Source organism: Canis lupus, chromosome 10, assembly GCF_048164855.1.
Source record: "Canis lupus baileyi chromosome 10, mCanLup2.hap1, whole genome shotgun sequence".
NCBI classification, from domain to species: domain Eukaryota; kingdom Metazoa; phylum Chordata; class Mammalia; order Carnivora; family Canidae; genus Canis; species Canis lupus.
In genome coordinates, this window is record NC_132847.1 from 24,085,876 (window position 1) to 24,106,043 (window position 20,168).

At 38.2% G+C, this 20,168-nt stretch overlaps 1 protein-coding gene across 2 annotated transcripts in view; it reads left to right on the top strand.

Annotated features, from left to right (window-relative positions):
- The window catches only part of DDX46 (DEAD-box helicase 46), a 73,134-nt gene that overhangs the window by 22,995 nt on the left and 29,971 nt on the right, over nucleotides 1-20,168 (top strand). For both annotated transcript variants that reach the window (XM_072841103.1, XM_072841104.1), the window contains exons 11-15: nucleotides 824-945; nucleotides 4,089-4,167; nucleotides 5,944-6,026; nucleotides 18,049-18,213; nucleotides 18,724-18,886. In XM_072841103.1, the coding sequence (XP_072697204.1) occupies nucleotides 824-945; nucleotides 4,089-4,167; nucleotides 5,944-6,026; nucleotides 18,049-18,213; nucleotides 18,724-18,886 (612 nt within the window). The remainder of the gene's footprint in view (nucleotides 1-823; nucleotides 946-4,088; nucleotides 4,168-5,943; nucleotides 6,027-18,048; nucleotides 18,214-18,723; nucleotides 18,887-20,168) is intronic.

Below are 20,168 nucleotides of genomic sequence, written 5' to 3' on the forward strand. Positions count from 1 at the left end.
TGTACATTTCCTTTATAAATTTGGCACTTTGGGGCTGATTTCCCCTTACCAGCAGGTGGAGTGAGAATCTTCAGAGCTCTGGAGTGACATCTCAGAAGTACAAAAACAGCCTCTCCTGGCACAGCTCAATTTTTAAACTCTGACTCGGCAGGTAGACTCCTCGTGCATCTATCTGTTTATTTATATTGAGGTTTGTGCTTAGCGAGTATCATGGATCAATGAACTCAACGTAGAAGACTGTAGCGAAATATATTTTCTTTTTATTTTTGGTCTTAAAAGGCTATATAGTGCCAGCATTTCATTCCGGGAGTAGGTCTTCAGATTCATTTCTTCATTCATTTGGTACAGATCTGTTTTGCAAATTCAAGTAGGGTTTTGTAAATTTGTTCAGGTCCTCTCTTGGAAAAAGAGGGCACAATATATTCCTACTCTGTCTGTGCCCCTCAGACCAAGGTTGTTTCCAGAAGCCACAGTATGGCTCTGCAGCACAGTGAGTCACTTGATTATCTTTGCTCTGTGATTTGCAGTTGAGAATGATTTGCATTCTTTTCAACCAAATGTTTTCCTGATGACTGAGTGAGGCATTTAACTCTCATTTATCTTTTCTATAGCATGTTTTTAAAATCTTAAAATTATCATACACCACAATTTCTACTATTGTAAAGCTTTTGAAATAGTTTTCAGAGGTCCATAAAACAAGTGAAAACAAAAACAAACATTAGACTAAGAAATCTGAATGTTATTACAGAGGTTAAATTTAACACTTTAAAGCATAGTTTGTAGAATTTTGGTGGTTAGGCTTTTGACATATTTATCTTTTCAGCTGTCATCATGACTCCAACTCGAGAACTGGCTTTACAAATTACTAAAGAATGTAAGAAGTTTTCGAAGACCCTGGGACTTAGAGTGGTTTGTGTTTATGGAGGAACAGGAATCAGTGAGCAGGTAGTTATAAAAGGAATATTTGGTTTTTTCATTATTTAATAATGTAAATGTGATTTGTTTTAGTGTTTTGTCTAGTCCTTGCTTTTATTTATTCATTCATTCATTTTATATTTAGTAGAGAGAATTGGGGAGGGGCAGAGGGAAGGGGAGAGAGAGAATCTTAAGCAGGCTCCATGCTCAGGATGGAGCGTTCTGTGGGCCTCCATCTCATGACCCTGAGATCAAGACCTCAGCCAAAGTCATGAGTTGGTTGCTTAATTGAGTAAGCCATGCAGGCACCCCCTCTGTATAGTGATTGCTTTTATTTGTTTATTTTTGTTTATTAATTTTTTAAAGGATTTTATATATTCATGAGAGAAGCAGAGATACAGGGAGAAGGGAAAGCAGGCTCCATGCAGGGAGCCTGATGTGGGACTCGGTCCTGGTACTCTGGGATGATGCCCTGAGTCAAAGGCTCAGCCACTAAGCCACCCAGGTGTTCCATATACTGATTGCTTTTAAAATCTTAAAAAATATGAGGTAGGAAAATAATAGGATGAATTATGCTAATGTTATATTTTAGGATCTTGAGTCTTTCTTTAAAAATATTCATTTATTTATTCCCCCCCCTATTTATTTATTTTTTAAAAATATTTAGTTTAGAGAGAGAAAGTTCAGGTGGGGAGGGGCAGAAAGAGAGGGAGAATCTTTTTTTTTTTTTTTTTTTAAGATTTATTTATTTATTTATGATAGACAGAGAGGCAGAGACACAGGAGGAGGGAGAAGCAGGCTCCACGCCGGGAGCCCGATGCGGGACTTGATCCCCAGACTCCAGGATCGCGCCCTGGGTCAAAGGCAGGCGCCAAACCTCCAAGCCACCCAGGGATCCCTGAGAGGGAGAATCTTAAACAGACTCTGCATTGAGCTCAGAGCCCACTGTGGGGCTCCATCTCATTTTCCTGAGATCATGACCTGGGCCGAAACCAAGTGTTGGACACTTAACTGACTGTGCCACCCAGGCGCCCAGGATTTTGAGTCTTTTTTTTTTTTTTTAAGATTTTCTTTCTTTATTCATGAGAGACACACAGAGAGAAGTAGAGACATAGAGGGAGAAGCAGGCTCCCTGTGGGGAGTCTGATGTTGGTACTCGATCCCAGGACCCCGGGATCATGCCCTGGGCTGAAGGCAGATGCTCAACTACTGAGCCACCCAGGTGTCCCTTGTGTCATGTTTTTTTTTCCTTGAGTCATTTTTATACCTTGTTTTTTCTGTTCCTCTTTGTCTTTCTTTGCTCAAGGAAGGCTGATCTTTTTTTCATTTTACAGATAAAGAAAAGGCCAGAAAAGTTAGCTACATTGATCAAAGGTTTTAGGTTAACAAATTAGTTTGTTCTAGACCCTAGGCCTTCTGCATTCTAGACCAGCATTTATTTTCTCTAATTCATGTGACATCTTCAAAACGTAGTGATGAGGGCAGCAGTTTAGCGCCGCCTGCAGCCTGGGGTGTGATCCTGGAGACCCGGAATCGAGTCCTGTGTCGGGCTTCCTGCATGGGGCCTGCTTCTCCCTCTGCCTGTGTCTCTGCCTCTCTCTCTGTGTGTGTGTCTCTATGAATAAATAAACAAAATCTTAAAAAACAAAACAAAAACGTAGTGATGAGTGCTTTGTGTTATATTAGTTTTATCTGTATCCTTAAATAATTTCAGCCAGAATTATTTAATCAGACATTCGTTTACTCTCTTACTTTGACATTTCTGTTTTTTTTAAATTTATTTTTAATTTTTTATTTATTCATTTAAGAGAGAGATTGATAGTATGAGTGGGAGTGGAGGAGGGGCAAAAAGAGAGGGAGATGCAGACTCCCTGCTTGGTGGAGAGCTCAGTCCCAGGACCCTGAGATCATGACCATAGCCCAAGGCAGGCACTTAACTGAATGAGCCACTCAGGTTCCCCTCTCCAAGTGTTTTCTTTTCTTTTTTTTTTTTTTTAAGATTTTATTTATTTATTTATTCATGAGAGAGAGAGAGGCAGAGACACAGGCAGAGGGAGAAGCAGGCTCCATGCAGGGAGCCTGATGTGGGACTCAATCCCGAGTCTCCAGGATCATGCCCTGGGCTGAAGGCAGCGCTAAACCGCTGAACCACCCAGGCTGCCCCTCCAAGTGTTTTCTAAAGAATGATAGTCATTAGATACTTTGCTATAACTAGAAGGAGGAAAAAAACCAGGTTCTATGATCAAGTAAATTTTGGAAATGTCACATTATGCAGTGTTAAAGTAGACTTTTTATTCTGCAGGACTTCTTAGTCTTTAATAATGAGTATGTTCTGTGATACTAGAAGAATGGGATAAATTAAGTGATATATATATATTTTTAAGATTTTATTTATTTATTCATGAGAGAGACAGAAAGAGGTAGAGACATAGGCATAGGGAGAAGCAGGCTCCTTGCAAGGAACCTGATGAATAATTCGATCCCAGGACCCCGGGATCACGCCCTGAGCCAGAGGCAGACACTCAACCACTGCGCCACTTGGGGTCCCTAAGTGATATTTTGCTGAACTTATTTAAACACAAAATCCTTTCTGAGGAATATTTGGTGTTGTTAAGCACTTTATGTTTTCTAAGCTCGTCTTCCTTGGTTGTTTTGATGACATTTTATTGTAAGAAATAATATTTACAAAAATAACTTGATACATGCATGAATATTATATTTATATAGAAGCCAAACAAAGTTTTATGATCTCTAACACATTCTCTTTTTTCCATTCTATTTCATTTTTAAAACCCTGGTTGCGACTTACATAATAATTCACTAGTGGAACCAGCTCTCTACTTGAAAATCATTGGTCTATATAATTGCTTTAAATACAGCTCTCTCATGTTCCTTTCTTGATTTTGAGGAATCATGTTAAATTAAAATTGGTAAAATTATCTGGTTTACATGGAGTTGAAAGGTACAGCCCTGTGTGCTCATGTTGCCGCTTCCTCTTCCTTCAGTAGTGCTCCAGCATTCCAAAGAACTGAGCAGGAAGCTTTGGGGTCTTTTAATCAGTCCTCACTGTCTTTACCTTATGGAGCTATACAAGGATCTTGGGCAGTATTTTCAGATCTGTTTAAATAAGAATTAGTGATAAATAGACTGTAATATTTAATCTTTTTCATTAGATTGCTGAGCTGAAAAGAGGTGCTGAAATTATTGTTTGCACACCTGGTCGAATGATTGACATGTTAGCAGCTAACAGTGGTAAGTCACGAGTGTTTTTTTTGTTCTCATTTCTCCTTTTTGAATTCTGTACATTTTTTGTTAAATCAAAGCAGATACAAGAAATCACTAAAGTGGTTTTATATTTCTTCTTAAAGCTGTAATATCTTAAAATTTGTATTGCAACACATTTGTTGTGAGCGTTCATATTGGAATTTAATTTACAACTTCTTTTGGGAACTAACTCCATCTGATCTTTTTAGCTCTTTAACATGGATTCTCAATCAAATTTTGGCCTAGCTTTGCTTTTAACAGGGGAGGGGTTTGGACTTTTTTTTTTTTTTTTTAATTCTGAACTTTAGACTTTTTCCCCCACAGGAGCTAGTATTTTCTTATAATACTGGATAAATTAAGGTATTGCAGCTTCAAGAAATTTTATCTTTTATAAATATTGCATGTTTTTTTAGCTCGTATGTTGTGCTTTGTTAAATTATTCCCTATCAAAACTGTTACTAAACTGTTGACATTATTTAACTTCTGTGGAGAAAGGCCCTTCAAGATTTATAGAACTGGGCTTCCGAGACGTAAGCCATCCAAGGTAGGTCATTTAATGCTGTTCCCAACCTTGCAGAACTAATGGGGGCTGCAGATGTTAGTGTGGAATACTTAAGTATTAGCATTTATTTTCGCTTCATTTCTTATTTTTTTTGAAGAAAATGCTTTCAAAGGTTTCCATTGCAGTATTCAGTATGTACATAATAGAGTATTAAAAACTGTGAGTAATGCATGTTTTTCATAGCATTCTGCTTGAATTTCTGTATACATTTACTTCTAATTCTCCGTGAAGTTGGCGAAGTGACATTGAAGTTGTTTGATAAAATCAGTGTGCCTGTACAGTCTACAAAAAGTTTTGGGTTGAATGCTGATAAAATAATCCCTCGTTTTTTTCTCAATGCTGCATTGATTAAGTCTCCTGAAATTCATCTTGATTAATTTTACCTTTTTCCTTTATCTGTCTTTTGGTTTATATTGAAATAACTATTTTATACGTGTTTTTGCCAGGTGATTGATTCATCATTTGATAGAAATGCTTGTGTTAATCCTTTAGAAAGGCTTTCCTGTGTATGTATTTAGTAGTTTTCACTGGCTAAGAAACACTTTGCATCTTTTTAAACCAGTGGAAGCATTTAATAAAATTGAATTTGTTATCTTTATATAGAAAAATGTATGTATGCAATACATTTGATATTTAAAGTTTTTGTGTAGTATTTTAGTTACCTAATGATGTTGAATAGCTTCTCATTAATATCTTGACATGCCCGTTAGAAGCTTCTAACTGTATGGAAGTAGTTTATAAATTAATATAAAAAGGAGGTTTTCTGCATCTAAAATAGTTAGCACTGGAACTTGCTTTCCACACATACGCTGTAATCTCTAATATGTTTTTTCCTAGGTGATGCTGTCAGATAATGGCTGATGTGGCTCGATGCTTCATCTCAGTCTTAGTTTTATGATGTGTTTTGGAGAGGGCTGTTTTCTGAATTTTACAGGTCCTTCAGGCCCTATGATGGTATGCAAGAGACGAGTTTGACAAAATAAAGGGCCTCATATACCCATTGTCAGAAAGTACTTGCCATTAGATTAAGATCTTGTAGACCAAAGTTTCGTTTCACTGTTTAAACATACCTAACTTACCCCTCTGGTTAAGTCAGGCATTTTAGTTCCCTTTACAGTTTTTTAAAGTTGTTGGTAGTCATAAAATGAATTGTGACTGATTTTTAGTTTTCCTTTTGTCTTTATTTTTTTCCCTCATTTTAGGTCGTGTCACGAATCTTCGAAGAGTGACATATGTTGTTTTAGATGAAGCAGACAGAATGTTTGACATGGGTTTTGAACCACAGGTAATCATTAAATGTCTTAGTGTTTTGAACTGTAAAATAAACCTTGTAACTGCCATGAGAATGAAATGTTCATATGGTGTTTGAGAACATATTGAATTGAAATACATTTTTATGTTTTGAATTCATCTTAAAACTGGTTCAGAAAGTATTTGTGCAGGCTTTGCTTATTAGTCTTTTAAAGGTATCCGTGGTAAAATTAAAATTGGAGTGCCAATAGTAGAAGCTTAAGCTTTCATATTTTATAGTTTTTGTTAATGCTTTTAAATAAATTCCTTCAATTCATTCTTTTAATTTTCAGTATAGTACATGCTGTTTACATTCTCCAAATGTAAAAACAAAGACCCAAGAGCATTTGTCTCTTTAGGTTTTCATGTTCCTCATGCATTCTTTGCTCAGATACAAAATTCCAGTGATATAAACTTAGAGGGACACGTTAAGAGGTGGTATTTTTATTAATGAGATAAGGAATGCGAGTTATCAGTGTGCTATGGATGCCCCTCAAAATTTACTTTCAGGGATCCCTCGGTGGCGCAGCCGTTTGGCGCCTGCCTTTGGCCCAGGGCGCGATCCTGGAGACCCGGGATCGAATCCCACATCGGGCTCCCGGTGCATGGAGCCTGCTTCTCCCTCTGCCTGTGTCTTTGCCTCTCTCTCTCTCTCTTTGACTATCATAATAAATAAATAAATAAATAAATAAATAAATAATTAATTAATAAAAAAAATAAAAACATTTGTCTTAAAAAAATTACTTTCAATCACAAACTGCATTATATGAGATATTAGAAAGGGACACAATTAAAATGATCTTTAGTCTTTTCAGTTTGTTTGGTCTCCAGAAATGCATTGCCTGTCACATAGTGACTGTATAGTGTTTAGATTTAGGAATAATCTAAATGAGAGATCTCGAGAGCACATAAGAGTAAAGAGGAGTGTAATGACCCCTGAACCATGTGAGAAATAGTTAAGGACATGAGGAATAATTAAGCTTGGAGTATAGGACTTAATAGCATCCTTTAAAAAGTCTGTCACATGAAAGAATCATTGAGGAGTGGACCTAGGACCTGTTTGGGAAATTGTATGAAGCTGGGTCTGAGTATAATGTGGGCTGGATAAACATTTGGACATGAAGCAGGGTACATTGTAGAAGGAGGGCAGATACTGAGTATGCTTTTCATCCATGAATTCAGATAGAGAGGCAGGGTGATCCATTTGTGGAAAGAAAGTAGAGGGACTTGATGAATCTGATGGTAGATGGGATCAGATCCCTTTAGTGTCTTTCCCAATCCCAGGAAATCTTAGACTTTATGGTAATATTTACAGTAGGTGTAAAAAAAAAAGTAGGTGTAGTAGTGATCGGGCCTTTATGGTCGATCAATTAAGTTTTGCCAGAGAGAGGTCAAAACAACATTTCCCATTGATATGCAGAGTGAATCATCCTTTGCCATTAGTGCTTACATCTCTTTAAGTACTCAAGGGAGAAATGCTGATTAGTAGTTTATTTGTTGATCACTAAAAACCATGAGAAGAAATTTTAGAGTAAGTTAATGATTATTTTGTGAGCTTGTAGTGTAGATTAAAAAAATGCTGGGTTTGGGTTCATTTCCACTATTTGAGTGTAAAGCAAGCAAGTAAAGGCACTCCAGTTTGAATCAAAGCTAGTTCTAATGAATGCACATGTGCATAATGGTCTCTATCTAAAGAAGAGTGGGCAGGCAGTATGTCTTCAGACATGATTTTGTACTGAAGAAAATAATGAAATTTGGGAACTAAATTAAATACATTCGCTGAATGTATATCTCTCTGAGGTCAATGTACAGTAAGTGTACATGTTGTGCAATGATATAGGCAGAAGGTACAAGACTCTACTTTTCTGTATTGACGTATGTAGGCTGGCAGGTCAAAAGACTTGAAGAAATCTTTGTGTATTGTTTTATTTTATTATTATTTATTTTTTATTTTTTTTGTGTATTGTTTTAAATTTAACACTTTCAAGCACCAAAACAAGAGTTTTTAGCATAAAGGTTAAAAGGATAAGATGATAGGATTTCTCAAGAACACCACAAGTGGTACACAAGTTTACATCTGTTTTAAACCTTATTATTTTTTTTAACTTACTAAAGAAAAACTTGTACTATCTAGTGGACATCTTCCAAAGGGCAGCAACAGAATGTGAAGAACTCCTTTCGGGTAAAAAAACCAAACAAACAAAAAGCCTTCTTTTGGAACCAAAGACAGTGGAAGAGTAGATTGGGAATCCATTTGGTCTTGTATCTGAAATTGAAATCTATTAAAACTTAGCATCTGATAGGATATTAAAAAGTGGTTTTTTTTTTTTAAGATTTTATATTTGTATTCATGAGAGACACAGAGAGGGCAGAGAGAGACATAGACAGAAGGAGAGGAAGGCTCCCTGTGGGGAGTCTGATGTGAGGCTTGATCCTAGGGCCCTGGGATCACAACCTGAGCCAAAGGCAGACTCTCAACCATTGAGCCACCCAGGCATTCTTAAAAAGTGGTTTTCCATAAGAAATTGCCCACAGTTTCTGGGTTTGTTCATTTAATTTAGTAGAAATAAAGAGTAAGAGAAGAAATTGATTAGATACAGAAGCTAATTGTTAGCTCAAGTTAGCCATAATGGGAGCTAGAAATACATGATTTGGTGAAAGTATGTAAATAATATTCCTTTTAGTTATAAAATGTTATTATTGACATGTTCTATTTTTATTGAGAAAGACAAGCATGTTTTAATTGGCCTAAATTTATTCATGCCTATGCCTAATACAAAGTGAAGGGAGCTAAAGATCCTGACGATATTTACTCTAGGTTTTTACTTTCTTTTTTCTTTTTTAAAATGTATTTATTTGAGAGAGAGAGCTCGTGTATGCAGGAACAGGGCGGGAAGGGCAGAGGGAAAGAATCCCAAGCAAACTCCCTGCTGAGCACAGAGCCTGACTCAGGGCTCTATCCCACGACCCTAAGATCATGACCTGACCTGAAACCAAGAGTCAGAGGCCCAACCAACCAAGCCACCCAAGCGCCCCACCGAGTTTTCACTTTCTTAAAAATACCAATCACATAGTAAAGTGAGACTGTAAATGTGCTTGTCAGTTGTACACTGCAAAGCACCATGTTTGCATAAGTCATTTTAAGGAGCTCACGGTCTCATGAGAGATTATTGTAACTTTGAAGCTTTCTTCAAATTAACATCAAAAATAACTCACTAGATAGATGATAAGACACTTCAGTGTCTGAGTCCTCTTTCTTCAGGCCACTGATGAAGGATTCGGTGCATAAGCAGTTACTGATGAATAAAATGGCTGCTCCTTAAGGAAATTGAGGCACTAAAAAAAGACAGAGTTTTGAAAGCTTATTGTTGAGTCTAATGTAATACTTAACATTAGAGGAAACATTCAGGGACATAATGACAGTTGACTACTCTCCCCCCAACACACACCAAGTTTTATTCCTATTTCATACTATACTCTAGTCCAGGGTAATTTTTACCAAACTACATATCAACATCTCAGGGACCCTATTCGTGATTTTAAAACTGGGATTGAGGGGCACCTGGGTGGCTCAGTGGTTGAGCGTCTGCGTTCGGCTAAGTTCGTGATCCCGAAGTCGTGGAATAGAGTCCTGCATGAGGTTTTCTGCAGGGAACCTGCTTTTCCCTCTTGCCTATGTCTCTGCCTCTCTCTCTCCGTGTCTCTCATGAATAAATACATAACACCTTAAAAAAAATAAAAATAAAAACTGAGATTGGGATATTTACATTGATGAGTAAATAAATCATTCACTTGGTAGCAAATTATTTTCTTGATGGTAAAGAAAAGCATTGCAGATCATCAGGAGAAATAGAAGACATAATGTGTTAAGCTTTTAGAACATCTCTAAAAGGAGCATATGCCAACAATCGAATTGAATTAGCAAAAAGTAGAAAACTGCTACTTGGTAAACATAGTGACTTATTGGACTAATGAATTTAATTTTAGTTTATAAGTGTGAAAGGGGAAGTTTATGGACTTGGCAAATCACAGCTGACTTGAAGTATCTGTAGTATGAGAGAAGGAACATATTGAAAAGTTTCAGGAACAGCTTTTAATCAGTAGCTCCCAATCTGATAGCCAAGGCAATCAAAATGTATACCAGTCATCACTGAAAAAGTGCATAATCATTAGAGTCATTCTACAGACATCTTCATGACCCTAAGCAGTACTAGATACTCAAAAGGTAAATCTAAGCTCCCATGTGCAGTACATTGTTATAGGAAGCACAGGATTTGTAGCTTATTCAGGAAGGTTTCTCTGCACTATGACAAGAGGAGAGTTAGGTTTGCTTCTCCAGAAAACTTTAATCCTTTGATAGTGTCTTTCTGCATATAGTGAAAATTAAAGGTTATTTGTGAATATTCTAGGAAGGCAGGATGTGTATTACTCTTTGAAGAGATTTTCAAGGCCACAGTGGGGCTTTAATATGAATTGTCTGTCTGGTCCTTGTTTCTACATCTATAAAATGAGAAGCTGAGGGACACCTAGGTGGCTAAGTCAGGCTGGGCATCTGCCTTTAGCTCAAGTCATGATCTCAGGGTTCTGGGAATGAGCACTACATCATGCTTTCGAGTCTGCTTCTCTCCCTGCTCCTTCCCCCACTTGTGCTTGTGCTCTTTCTGTCTCTCAAATAAATAAAATCTTCTTTTAAAAAATGAGAGGCTGAGACTAAATGAGCAGTCCTTTGACTTGTTTAGATAAGATACCTGAAAGTCACGATGCTTTGTAATGTCTTAAAAGATGGACACATTCAATACTATTATGTGAATTTGCAATGATACTACTGCCAAATTCATATTATCAGACCAGTCATGGTTAATGATTCCTATTTTTTTCAGTAATATACTTTAGTCATTCTGAAAGGAATGTCATTTTATGTAGGAAATTAAAGAAAGGCATTGCTGATAAGATGACATAAGAACTAAGTCCTCAGTAAAGTGAGAGGTTGAGCCAGGTGGGTATTTGGGAGAAAAGTGTTATAGGCAAAGAACCAGTACAAATGCCCTGACTTGGGAATTTGCTTGGCCAGTGTCCCTGCAGTAGAGTAAAGGAGGGGGATTTTGGTAGGAAGAGAGTAGAAAATAAGTACAGAGAGATGTGCTGATGGTGTGGTGAACATGTAAGACCCTATATGGCTGGGCTAGGAATTTGGATTATTTTTTATTTTTTATTTTTTATTTTTTATGATAGTCACAGAGAGAGAGAGAGAGAGAGAGGCAGAGACATAGGCAGAGGGAGAAGCAGGCTCCATGCACCGGGAACCTGATGTGGGATTCGATCCCGGGTCTCCAGGATCACGCCCTGGGCCAAAGGCAGGCGCCAAACCGCTGCGCCACCCAGGGATCCCTGGATTTTAATTTGATGTGATGAGTTGCTATATTGGAAGGTTTTTTTGTTTTTTGGTTTGAACACACCACCCTGAGATCAAGACCTGAGCTGAGATCAAGAGTTGAATGCTCAACTGACTAAGCTATTCAGGCTTTTCTATATTGGAGGGTTTTGAGCAGAGGAATCTGTCATGTAATTTTTTTTTTAATTTTTATTTATTTATGAAAGTCACATACAGAGAGAGAGAGAGAGAGGCAGAGACACAGGCAGAGGGAGAAGCAGGCTCCATGCACCAGGAGCCTGACGTGGGATTCGATCCCGGGTCTCCAGGATCGCGCCCTGGACCAAAGGCAGGCGCCAAACTGCTGCGCCACCCAGGGATCCCTGTCATGTAATTTTTTTACATTTTTAGTTTTCACAATGACATGTGCACATAGGTTAAATGGTGTCCCTCTGCTCCCTTCTCTTTAATCTCTTAGCTGATTTTTTTGGTATTCTACTTCTCTAAATGGTGTGCTTCTGTTTCTCCTTTTTATTTTTCTGTTTTTGATATCACTTACTGATTTCCCACAGGGGAACATAATTTCTGTTTTCCTTCTTCCTGTCACATTCTTGCATCATTTCTTCCCTTATTTTTCCAGTAGATTTTTGTTGCTGTCTTAATTGGATCAGTATATGACAATCTAAATGTTATTCAGAGCTGGGCAGTGTAGTAAACAAATTATTTTTAATTTCCTCTATAACTTTCTGTTTTCTCTAGAGATAATCATCTTTTTATGTTTGTTGCCTAGATTTCTTATATACTTAAAATTAATTAAATGCCAAACTCTGTTTGTTATATAAATCTATCAAGTAGTTGAAACACCCCAAGTTTTCTGTTTATTTCATCTTCCTTAAGGAATATCTTTCTTTTTTTTTTAAGATTTTATTAATTTATTCATGACAGACACAGAGAGAGAGAGGCAGAGACACAGGCTGAGGGAGAAGCAGGCTCCATGCAGGGAGCCTGACGTGGGACTCGATTCCGGGTCTCCAGGATCAGGCCATGGGCTTAAGGTGGTGCTAAACCGTTAAGACACCGGGACTGCCCAAGGAATTTCTTCAGAGCCTCTTGACTTGCTCCAGTCATTCATGGTTTATTGTTCTTTATGCTTGACATACATCTGCCATCCTGGAATCCATCATTCTGAGGGTCCCCTTTGTTTCTCACTTGGTTAGGATCCCCAAAGTTCTGTAATCCAAGAGTAAATCTTTTATTAATTAATTTTTTTTAAATGGAACGCTTCATGAATTTCTGTGTCATCCTGTATCATTCCAATTTCTTTTTAGTATATGTATTAACTGAAGCAAGCACTTAAGTGATTCATTTTTATTTTTTAAATTTATTTTTATTCAAGTATAATTAGCATACAGGGTTATATTAGTTTCAGTACTCACTGTTCAGTACAATATTCAGCAATTCTATACATCACTCAGTACTCATCATGGTAAGTGTATTCTTAATCCTCTTCACGTATTTCACCCATCCCCACACCCACATACCCTCTAGTAACCACCAGTTTGTTTTCTGTATTTAAGAGTCTGCTTTTTTTTTTTAACTTTTTTTCTTTGTTCGTTTGTTTTGTTTCTTAAATTCCACATGTAAATGAAATCCTAGGTTATTTGTCTTTCTCTGACTGACTTTCACTTAGCATTATACCCTGTAGGTTCATCCATGGTGTTTTTTTTGTTTGTTTGTTTTGTTTTTTAAGATTTTATTTATCTATTCATGAGAGACAACAGAGAAAGAGGCACAGACACAGGCAGAAAGAGAAGCAGGCTCCATGCAGGGAGCCCGATGTGGACCTCAATCCTGGGACTCCAGGATCACACCCTGGGCCAAAAGCACAAGCTAAAGCACTGAGCTACCCAGGTGTCCCAGTTTATCCATGTTGTTGCATATGGCAAGATTTCATTTAAATGGCTCATTTTTTCTTTTTTTTTTTTAAGATTTAATTTATTTATTCATGAGAGATACAGAGAGAGAGAGAGCCAGAGAGCCAGGCAGAGGGAGAAGCAGGCTCCACGCAGGGAGCCCAACATGGGACTCGATCCCGGGACTCCAGGATCATGCCCCCGGCCGGGCCAAAGGCAGACAGACGCTCAACTGCTGAGCCACCCAGGCATCCCCTAAATGGCTCATTTCTAAAGATTGCCTTCTACCGACATAGGATTTGTGTCCTCCAAATTGATTTTCTATTTGCTTTGGTTTCTGTATTCAGATCAGAGGCATTCTGTAGATGTCTGGGAATCTGTAGTTATCTACTTATCTTTAAGAGGTGGAGAAAAGGCAGCTTAAAATTCAAAGCTCTCTCTGCCAGAGCAGAACCTACTGACTACCTAAGTTTCACTATTGTGATCTGACTGAGTCTTTCTTTTGGTTGGGGACTGTCTTCTTCCTGTCTTCTTGGGCTGAGCAGACTGTCCCTGGAGAAATATTGGCTAGTCTCCGGCCAGAAATGTGAAGGCCTGTCTCTCGTTATGGGTTGAGAAAGAGGACTTGAGGGAGAGACGGGAGCCTCAGCATCAAACATTATGTATTTACTAAATGCTTTTCTTCTTGGGATGTTATCCTTGCCTCATCCAGTCATGCTTTTTTGTTTTATTCTCTCCAGAAGCTAAACCTTTAGGTTTTTGGCTAGGATGAGAGAAGGGCCCATTGCCTGGCTGAGTAGCAGTTACATAGAGGTTGGGTGATTTGATTGCTTCTTAAGCAGGCTTTGTAGCAATTCTCCTTATTTTGAGACCCCACCTTTCATCTCCATGTAGGGAAAACAGCTTTGTTCTCAACTTTTCTTCACTGCTAACGTGGGGCTCTGCTTCCTTGAGCTTGATTTATCTTTTACTGTCTTCAGGATTTTGTTGCTTTTTGCTTGTTTTGTTTTTGTTTTTGTTTTTTTTAAGATTTTGTGTATTAGAAAGCATGCCTATGAACTAGGAGAGAGGCAGAGGTGGAAGAAGACAATCTTAAGCAGACTCCCTGCTGAGTGCAGAGCCCGATGCAGCGCTCCACCTTACAATCTTGAGCTCATGACTTGAGCTGAAATCAATAGTTGGACGCTTAACCACCTGAGCCACCCAAGCACCCCTCCCATCTTGCTTTTATCTTTCTTTGTATGCCAGTACATTTGAAAGCTTTAAATTAAACAGACTAAAAAATAAGAAATAAATTTTTAATTTTCCCACAAGGAAACCACCAGTTCTGTTTCTTTTTTTTAAAGATTTATTTATTTATTTATGATAGAGAAAGAGAGAGAGAGGCAGAGACACAGGAGGAAGAACAGTTCCTGTTTCTCATTAGCAAGTTCTACCAGATATTCCAGGAATGAATAATTTTGTTCCTAATTATATTTTATTTCAAAGTATGAAGAAGGGTTAATATTCAACAATTAAAAAATATTCAACAATTTATAAGATCATTGTAATCTTTTTAAAAACATTTTCTTTTAAAAAATTTTTTAAAGACTTTATTTGAGGGGATCCCTGGGTGGCTCAGCAGTCTAGCACCTGCCTTTGGCCCAAGGTGGGATCCTAGAGTCCCGGGATTGAGCCCCACATCAGGCTCCCTGCATGGAGCCTGCTTCTCCCTCTGCCTGTGTGTCTGCCTGTCTCTCTGTCTCTCTCATGAATAAATAAGTAAAATCGTTAAAAAAAAAAAAAAAGACTTTATTTGAGAGGTAGAAAGAATGTGAGGGGGGAGGGAGGCACAGGGGGAGAGAGAAAGAGAGAGAGAGAGAGAGAGAGAGAGAGAAAATCAGACTCCCTGATGAGCAGAGAACATGATGTGAGGCTCAATCCTAGTACCCTGGGATCATGACCTGAGCTGAAGGCAGATGCTTAACTGACTGAGCCACCCAGGTCCCGCCTAAGGGCTAGGATTTCTGAGTTGTGTGGCAATTTGTTTGACTTTGTAAGGAACTGTCAGACTTTTCCATAGTGGCTATTTGATTTTATAGGCTAGTATAATATTGGTATCAAAATTCATCTACAATGATACAAAAGCCTAAAAATTATATTGCCCAATAGAGTAATGCTTAAAATAAATAAACAATAAACCATGCTGAAGTTGGTGTTTTTTTTTTTTTTTTTTTTTTAATGATAGTCACACAGAGAGAGAGAGAGGCAGAGACACAGGCAGAGGGAGAAGCAGGCTCCATGCACCGGGAGCCCGACGTGGGATTCGATCCCGGGTCTCCAGGATTGCGCCCTGGGCCAAAGGCAGGCGCCAAACCACTGCGCCACCCAGGGATCCCTGAAGTTGGTGTTCTTTAGATGTAAGGCTAGTTTAAGATTAGAAAAATCAAGTAAGGGACGCCTGGGTGGCTCCGTCATTTAAGCGTCCGACTCTTGGTTTTGGCTCAGGGCATGATCTTATGGGCCCTGAGATTGAGTGTTTCATTGAGAGTCTGCTTGAAGATTCTCTCCCTCTGACCCTACCCTCAGTTGTATGCACTCTCTATGTCTAAGATACATAAGTACATCTTTTCTTTAAACAAAGAAAAATTAAGTAATATAATCCTTCCTCTCAGAAGAGAGGAAAAAGCCATACATTATCTAAAATGTGGAAAAGGCATTGATAACATTTTATGATTTAAAAATTCAACATAGACTAGTGAGGAACCTCCTTCCCTAATAAAAGGTATCTACAAAAAACTCTGTAGTAAATGTTATACTTAGCGGTAGAACTTTTAACTGTTAACATAAAAAAAGAAAGTAAGGGAGTACTTGGGTGGCTCAGTTGATTAAGCATCTGCTTTTCGTTCAGGTCACGATTCCAGGGTCCTGGGACTGAGTCCAGCATCAGCCTCCATGCTCAGCAGGGAGCCCGCTTCTCCCTTTCCCTCTGTCTACCACTCCGCCAGCTCTTGCTCTCTTGCTCTCTCTGTCAAATAAATAAAATCTTAAAAAAAAAAAAAAGTAAAGTAGTTAACACCCCATTCAACATTTTACTAGAACAGAAAGAGTATAATGTTTAGAAAGGAAGTAGCAAGTGTGATTTACAGATGCTGGGACTATTTTTGTAGAAGATTTAAAACAATCTACAGATAAGAAGACTGTAAAGTTTCTGGGTACCAACTCAGTAAACAAAAGTCATTTACATTTCTTTTTTCAGCAAGTTAGAAAATGTACTTTAAAAATAATTTACAGAAGCATGAAAAAATAAACCTGACAAAAGATATCTAAGATCTTTTGTAGAAAATTATGAAGATTTACTGGAAAACATTACAGAGGATTTCCAAAGTTATGTAAAGACCAAGCAGTGAAGAGTAACCCTCCTGTGGAAGAGAAACAGGATAGTGTGCTTCTTAAAAATCTAGTTAATTCTTATTTTAGAATTATGTTTTCTTGGGTCTGGGTACCATTTAGTCAGAATGTTGTTATCATCTCCTATCTTATTTTCTTACTGTCTTCGCTGGTTTGTGCAATTTTTAAAAACAATCCCCGTACTGTTACCTTTTACAGCGTTTCTCAGGGGAATTGAAATAAATGTACGTGGTCAGCCAATAGTCTTTAACTGAGAGTACTGACACAAAAGCCATCATTTTGGTTGCTGGATAGAGAATAGCTTGGGTAGGAGTAAAAGCTGGGAGATAGTTGGAATTAGCCAGCTCAGAGATGGTTGATGTTTAGGCCAAGAACCCAGATTTCCAAGTGCATTCGGTAGGACTGTCTGTTTCATAGATTTCACATCATTGATTGGAGTGAAGATCTGGTCTTAGAATTCTGTATATTCCTGGCAAGACCTTCACCCTTCCCATTTTCCAGCCACTCACCACTATCTACCTTGAAATCATTATTGGGGCAGCCTGGGTGGCTTGGCGGTTTAGCACTGCCTTCAGCCCAGAGCCTGATTCTGGAGACCCGGGATTGAATCCCACATCGGGCTTCCTGTGTGGAGCCTGCTTCTCCCTCTGCCTGTGTCTCTGCCTCTCTCTCTCTCTCTCCCTCTCTGTGTTCTTATGAATAAATAAAATCTTAAAAAAAAAAAAGAAATCATTATTAATGATTATTCGTTATTTCTATTTTTCTTGTTTATTCCAGTCATAGTAAGACTCCTAGGATTTCTCCAGGGATCTATAGAGGTACCTATATCCTACTCCCTCAGCAATGTGTCCGCTTGAATTGTTCTCTTTGTTTCTGTTGCTCATATCAACCTCTGACACATAATATGTGTCTCTCTTCCTTAGAATAGAAACTCCCCAAAGACAAATTTTTATTTCTTTTTATTGAATATTCCAAGCACTTCGAGTGATGCTTGACACATAATAGTTGCTCAACAAAAATGTTGAATAAGTGAAGGAACAGTGATACTAAGAGAAAATAGTTGTATTCCAGATAAAATTTTAAGATTAAGAATATTGAATTTGTGAATTAGGGGTGAGATGAGTGAAAGAGACTAGTGACAGGTGACTCTTCCATCTTTGCTCTAAATTTGTGGGTAACTCTAGATGCCATTCTTAGGAGGGGGAGACTGAGTGGAACAATGAAAGGTAACAAGTTTCAAAGTCACTGAATAGATGTTCTCAAATTTTCCTTTTACTTGGTTTTGACATTGTATGGTTTTTGGAGACTATACTCACCATATTTATTTGCAAATATGTTCTCAGGTGATGCGCATTGTGGATAATGTCCGTCCTGATCGACAGACAGTTATGTTTTCAGCTACTTTTCCCAGAGCTATGGAGGCTTTGGCTCGCAGAATCCTGAGTAAACCCATTGAAGTGCAGGTTGGAGGCAGGAGTGTGGTTTGCTCAGATGTAGAGCAACAAGTGGTAGGTACAATCTTTAGGAAATCCTCAGTTCCCTGTGTGTTGTTTAGGCAATATATAATCCTTTGGGGATCATTGTGATGAAGGCACATAATTTCTAATGTTAAATAGGATACAGTTGCAGCCATTAATATTTTATCCGATAAACTTGAATATGCTGTTCCTTGGAACTGCGTGTTTAAAATGCTCTTTTTAGTTCCTCTCACCAGAAGAGGTGGGGCTAGTGGATGGAAATGTTATATACCAATCTTACTCTTTAGTTAATAGGATATAAGGTCAAGAGGCAAGAGAGAACTAGATGATCATTTGCCCACATTTGCAAGCCCCTTCTCTCAAAGTTAGAAATTTCTTTTGGTCTAACTGGTCTATCAGCTAAAATCAGTATTTTCCTACCCATCCCTAAGGATATAGCAAGGTGTTCTCAGCCATTTGCCACAAATAAAATGAATATTTTTGTTTTAGAGATGTATTTGCATTTTACTCCCTTAACATGGTGCAATTTGATATTTTCAGATTGTGATTGAAGAAGAAAAGAAATTCTTGAAGTTGCTTGAGCTTCTTGGCCATTATCAAGAATCAGGATCTGTTATTATATTTGTGGATAAGCAAGAACATGCTGATGGTCTTCTGAAAGATTTAATGAGAGCATCTTATCCTTGCATGTCTCTTCATGGAGGTAACGTTTAGTAAAATACCTGTTGAGTACTTAATTTGGCCAAGCACTATTGTGTTGTTCTGAATGATAATATTTACTGTGTGCTGTAATGGAGAACCAGATTTTGTATCATCTTTCTTAGTTTTTATTCACAACAACTCTTTGGGAAGGGTAAGCATTATTGTTCCATCTTAGAGATAAAGAAAATAAGACAAAGGTACGTTGGTTTGATTAAATCATACAGCCATTAATCAGTTGGGGAGAAAATGAACTTAAAATTTTCTGTTTTATGTTAAATTGTTTCCATTGTGTCATGCTACTTAGATGTTTTCATGATTGGCATTAGATCTTTAATTGAAAGTAACGTTTCATTTTGGTGTAACATCCCCATTGTTACATGTATGTGGGACTTATAATAGAACACTACACATATGAAATAGAGACGATTTGAATCACCTTCATTAACTAAGTGTTCTGGCGGTCTGTGACTTTGTAATGAACCATCCCAAAATTTAGTGGCAACTGTCACTTATTTATAAATCTGTATTTTGGATGGAGCTCAGCACGTACTGTCTAGTTGCTGTTTCATGCTCTTATCTACTGGGATGACTTAATTGAGACTGGGGATCTGTTTCTAACTTGTCTTATTAACTTATATGGCTGGCAAGTTGGTACTGGCTTTTGACTGAGCTCTGTCAGGCTGTCGGCCAGGGGTCATGGCTCTTTCCTTTGCGAACCTCTCTGTGGACTGCTTGGCTAGAAGGTAAGAATGAAAAGCTGACAGACCAGTTAAGGATGATACTGGGAATTGGCAGAACTTTCATTTTCACCATACTCTGTAGGTCAGAATAGTCCCAAGAGTGGCCCAGATTCAAGGGAATGGAGGGATAGACTCCAGTTCTTTTTTTTTTTTTTTAATTTTTATTTTTTATGATAGTCACAGAGAGAGAGAGAGAGAGAGAGGAGAGAGAGGCAGAGACACAGGCAGAGGGAGAAGCAGGCTCCATGCACCGGGAGCCTGATGTGGGATCCGATCCCGGGTCTCCAGGATCGCGCCCTGGGCCAAAGGCAGGCGCCAAACCGCTGCGCCACCCAGGGATCCTGGGAGGGTCAGACCCTTTATAGAAGAGAATGTAGAATAGGCCATGCTTTTGCTGTCATCTTTGGGAAATAGTCTACCTTACCATGTGTCATTGTGGATGTAATTAAAAGGGCTTTGAGCATATGTATTTGGTTAGCTTTTAATGTTTGAAAATGCCTCATATTTTCCCCCCTTTTTTTGTTATTGGGATAAAATATACAT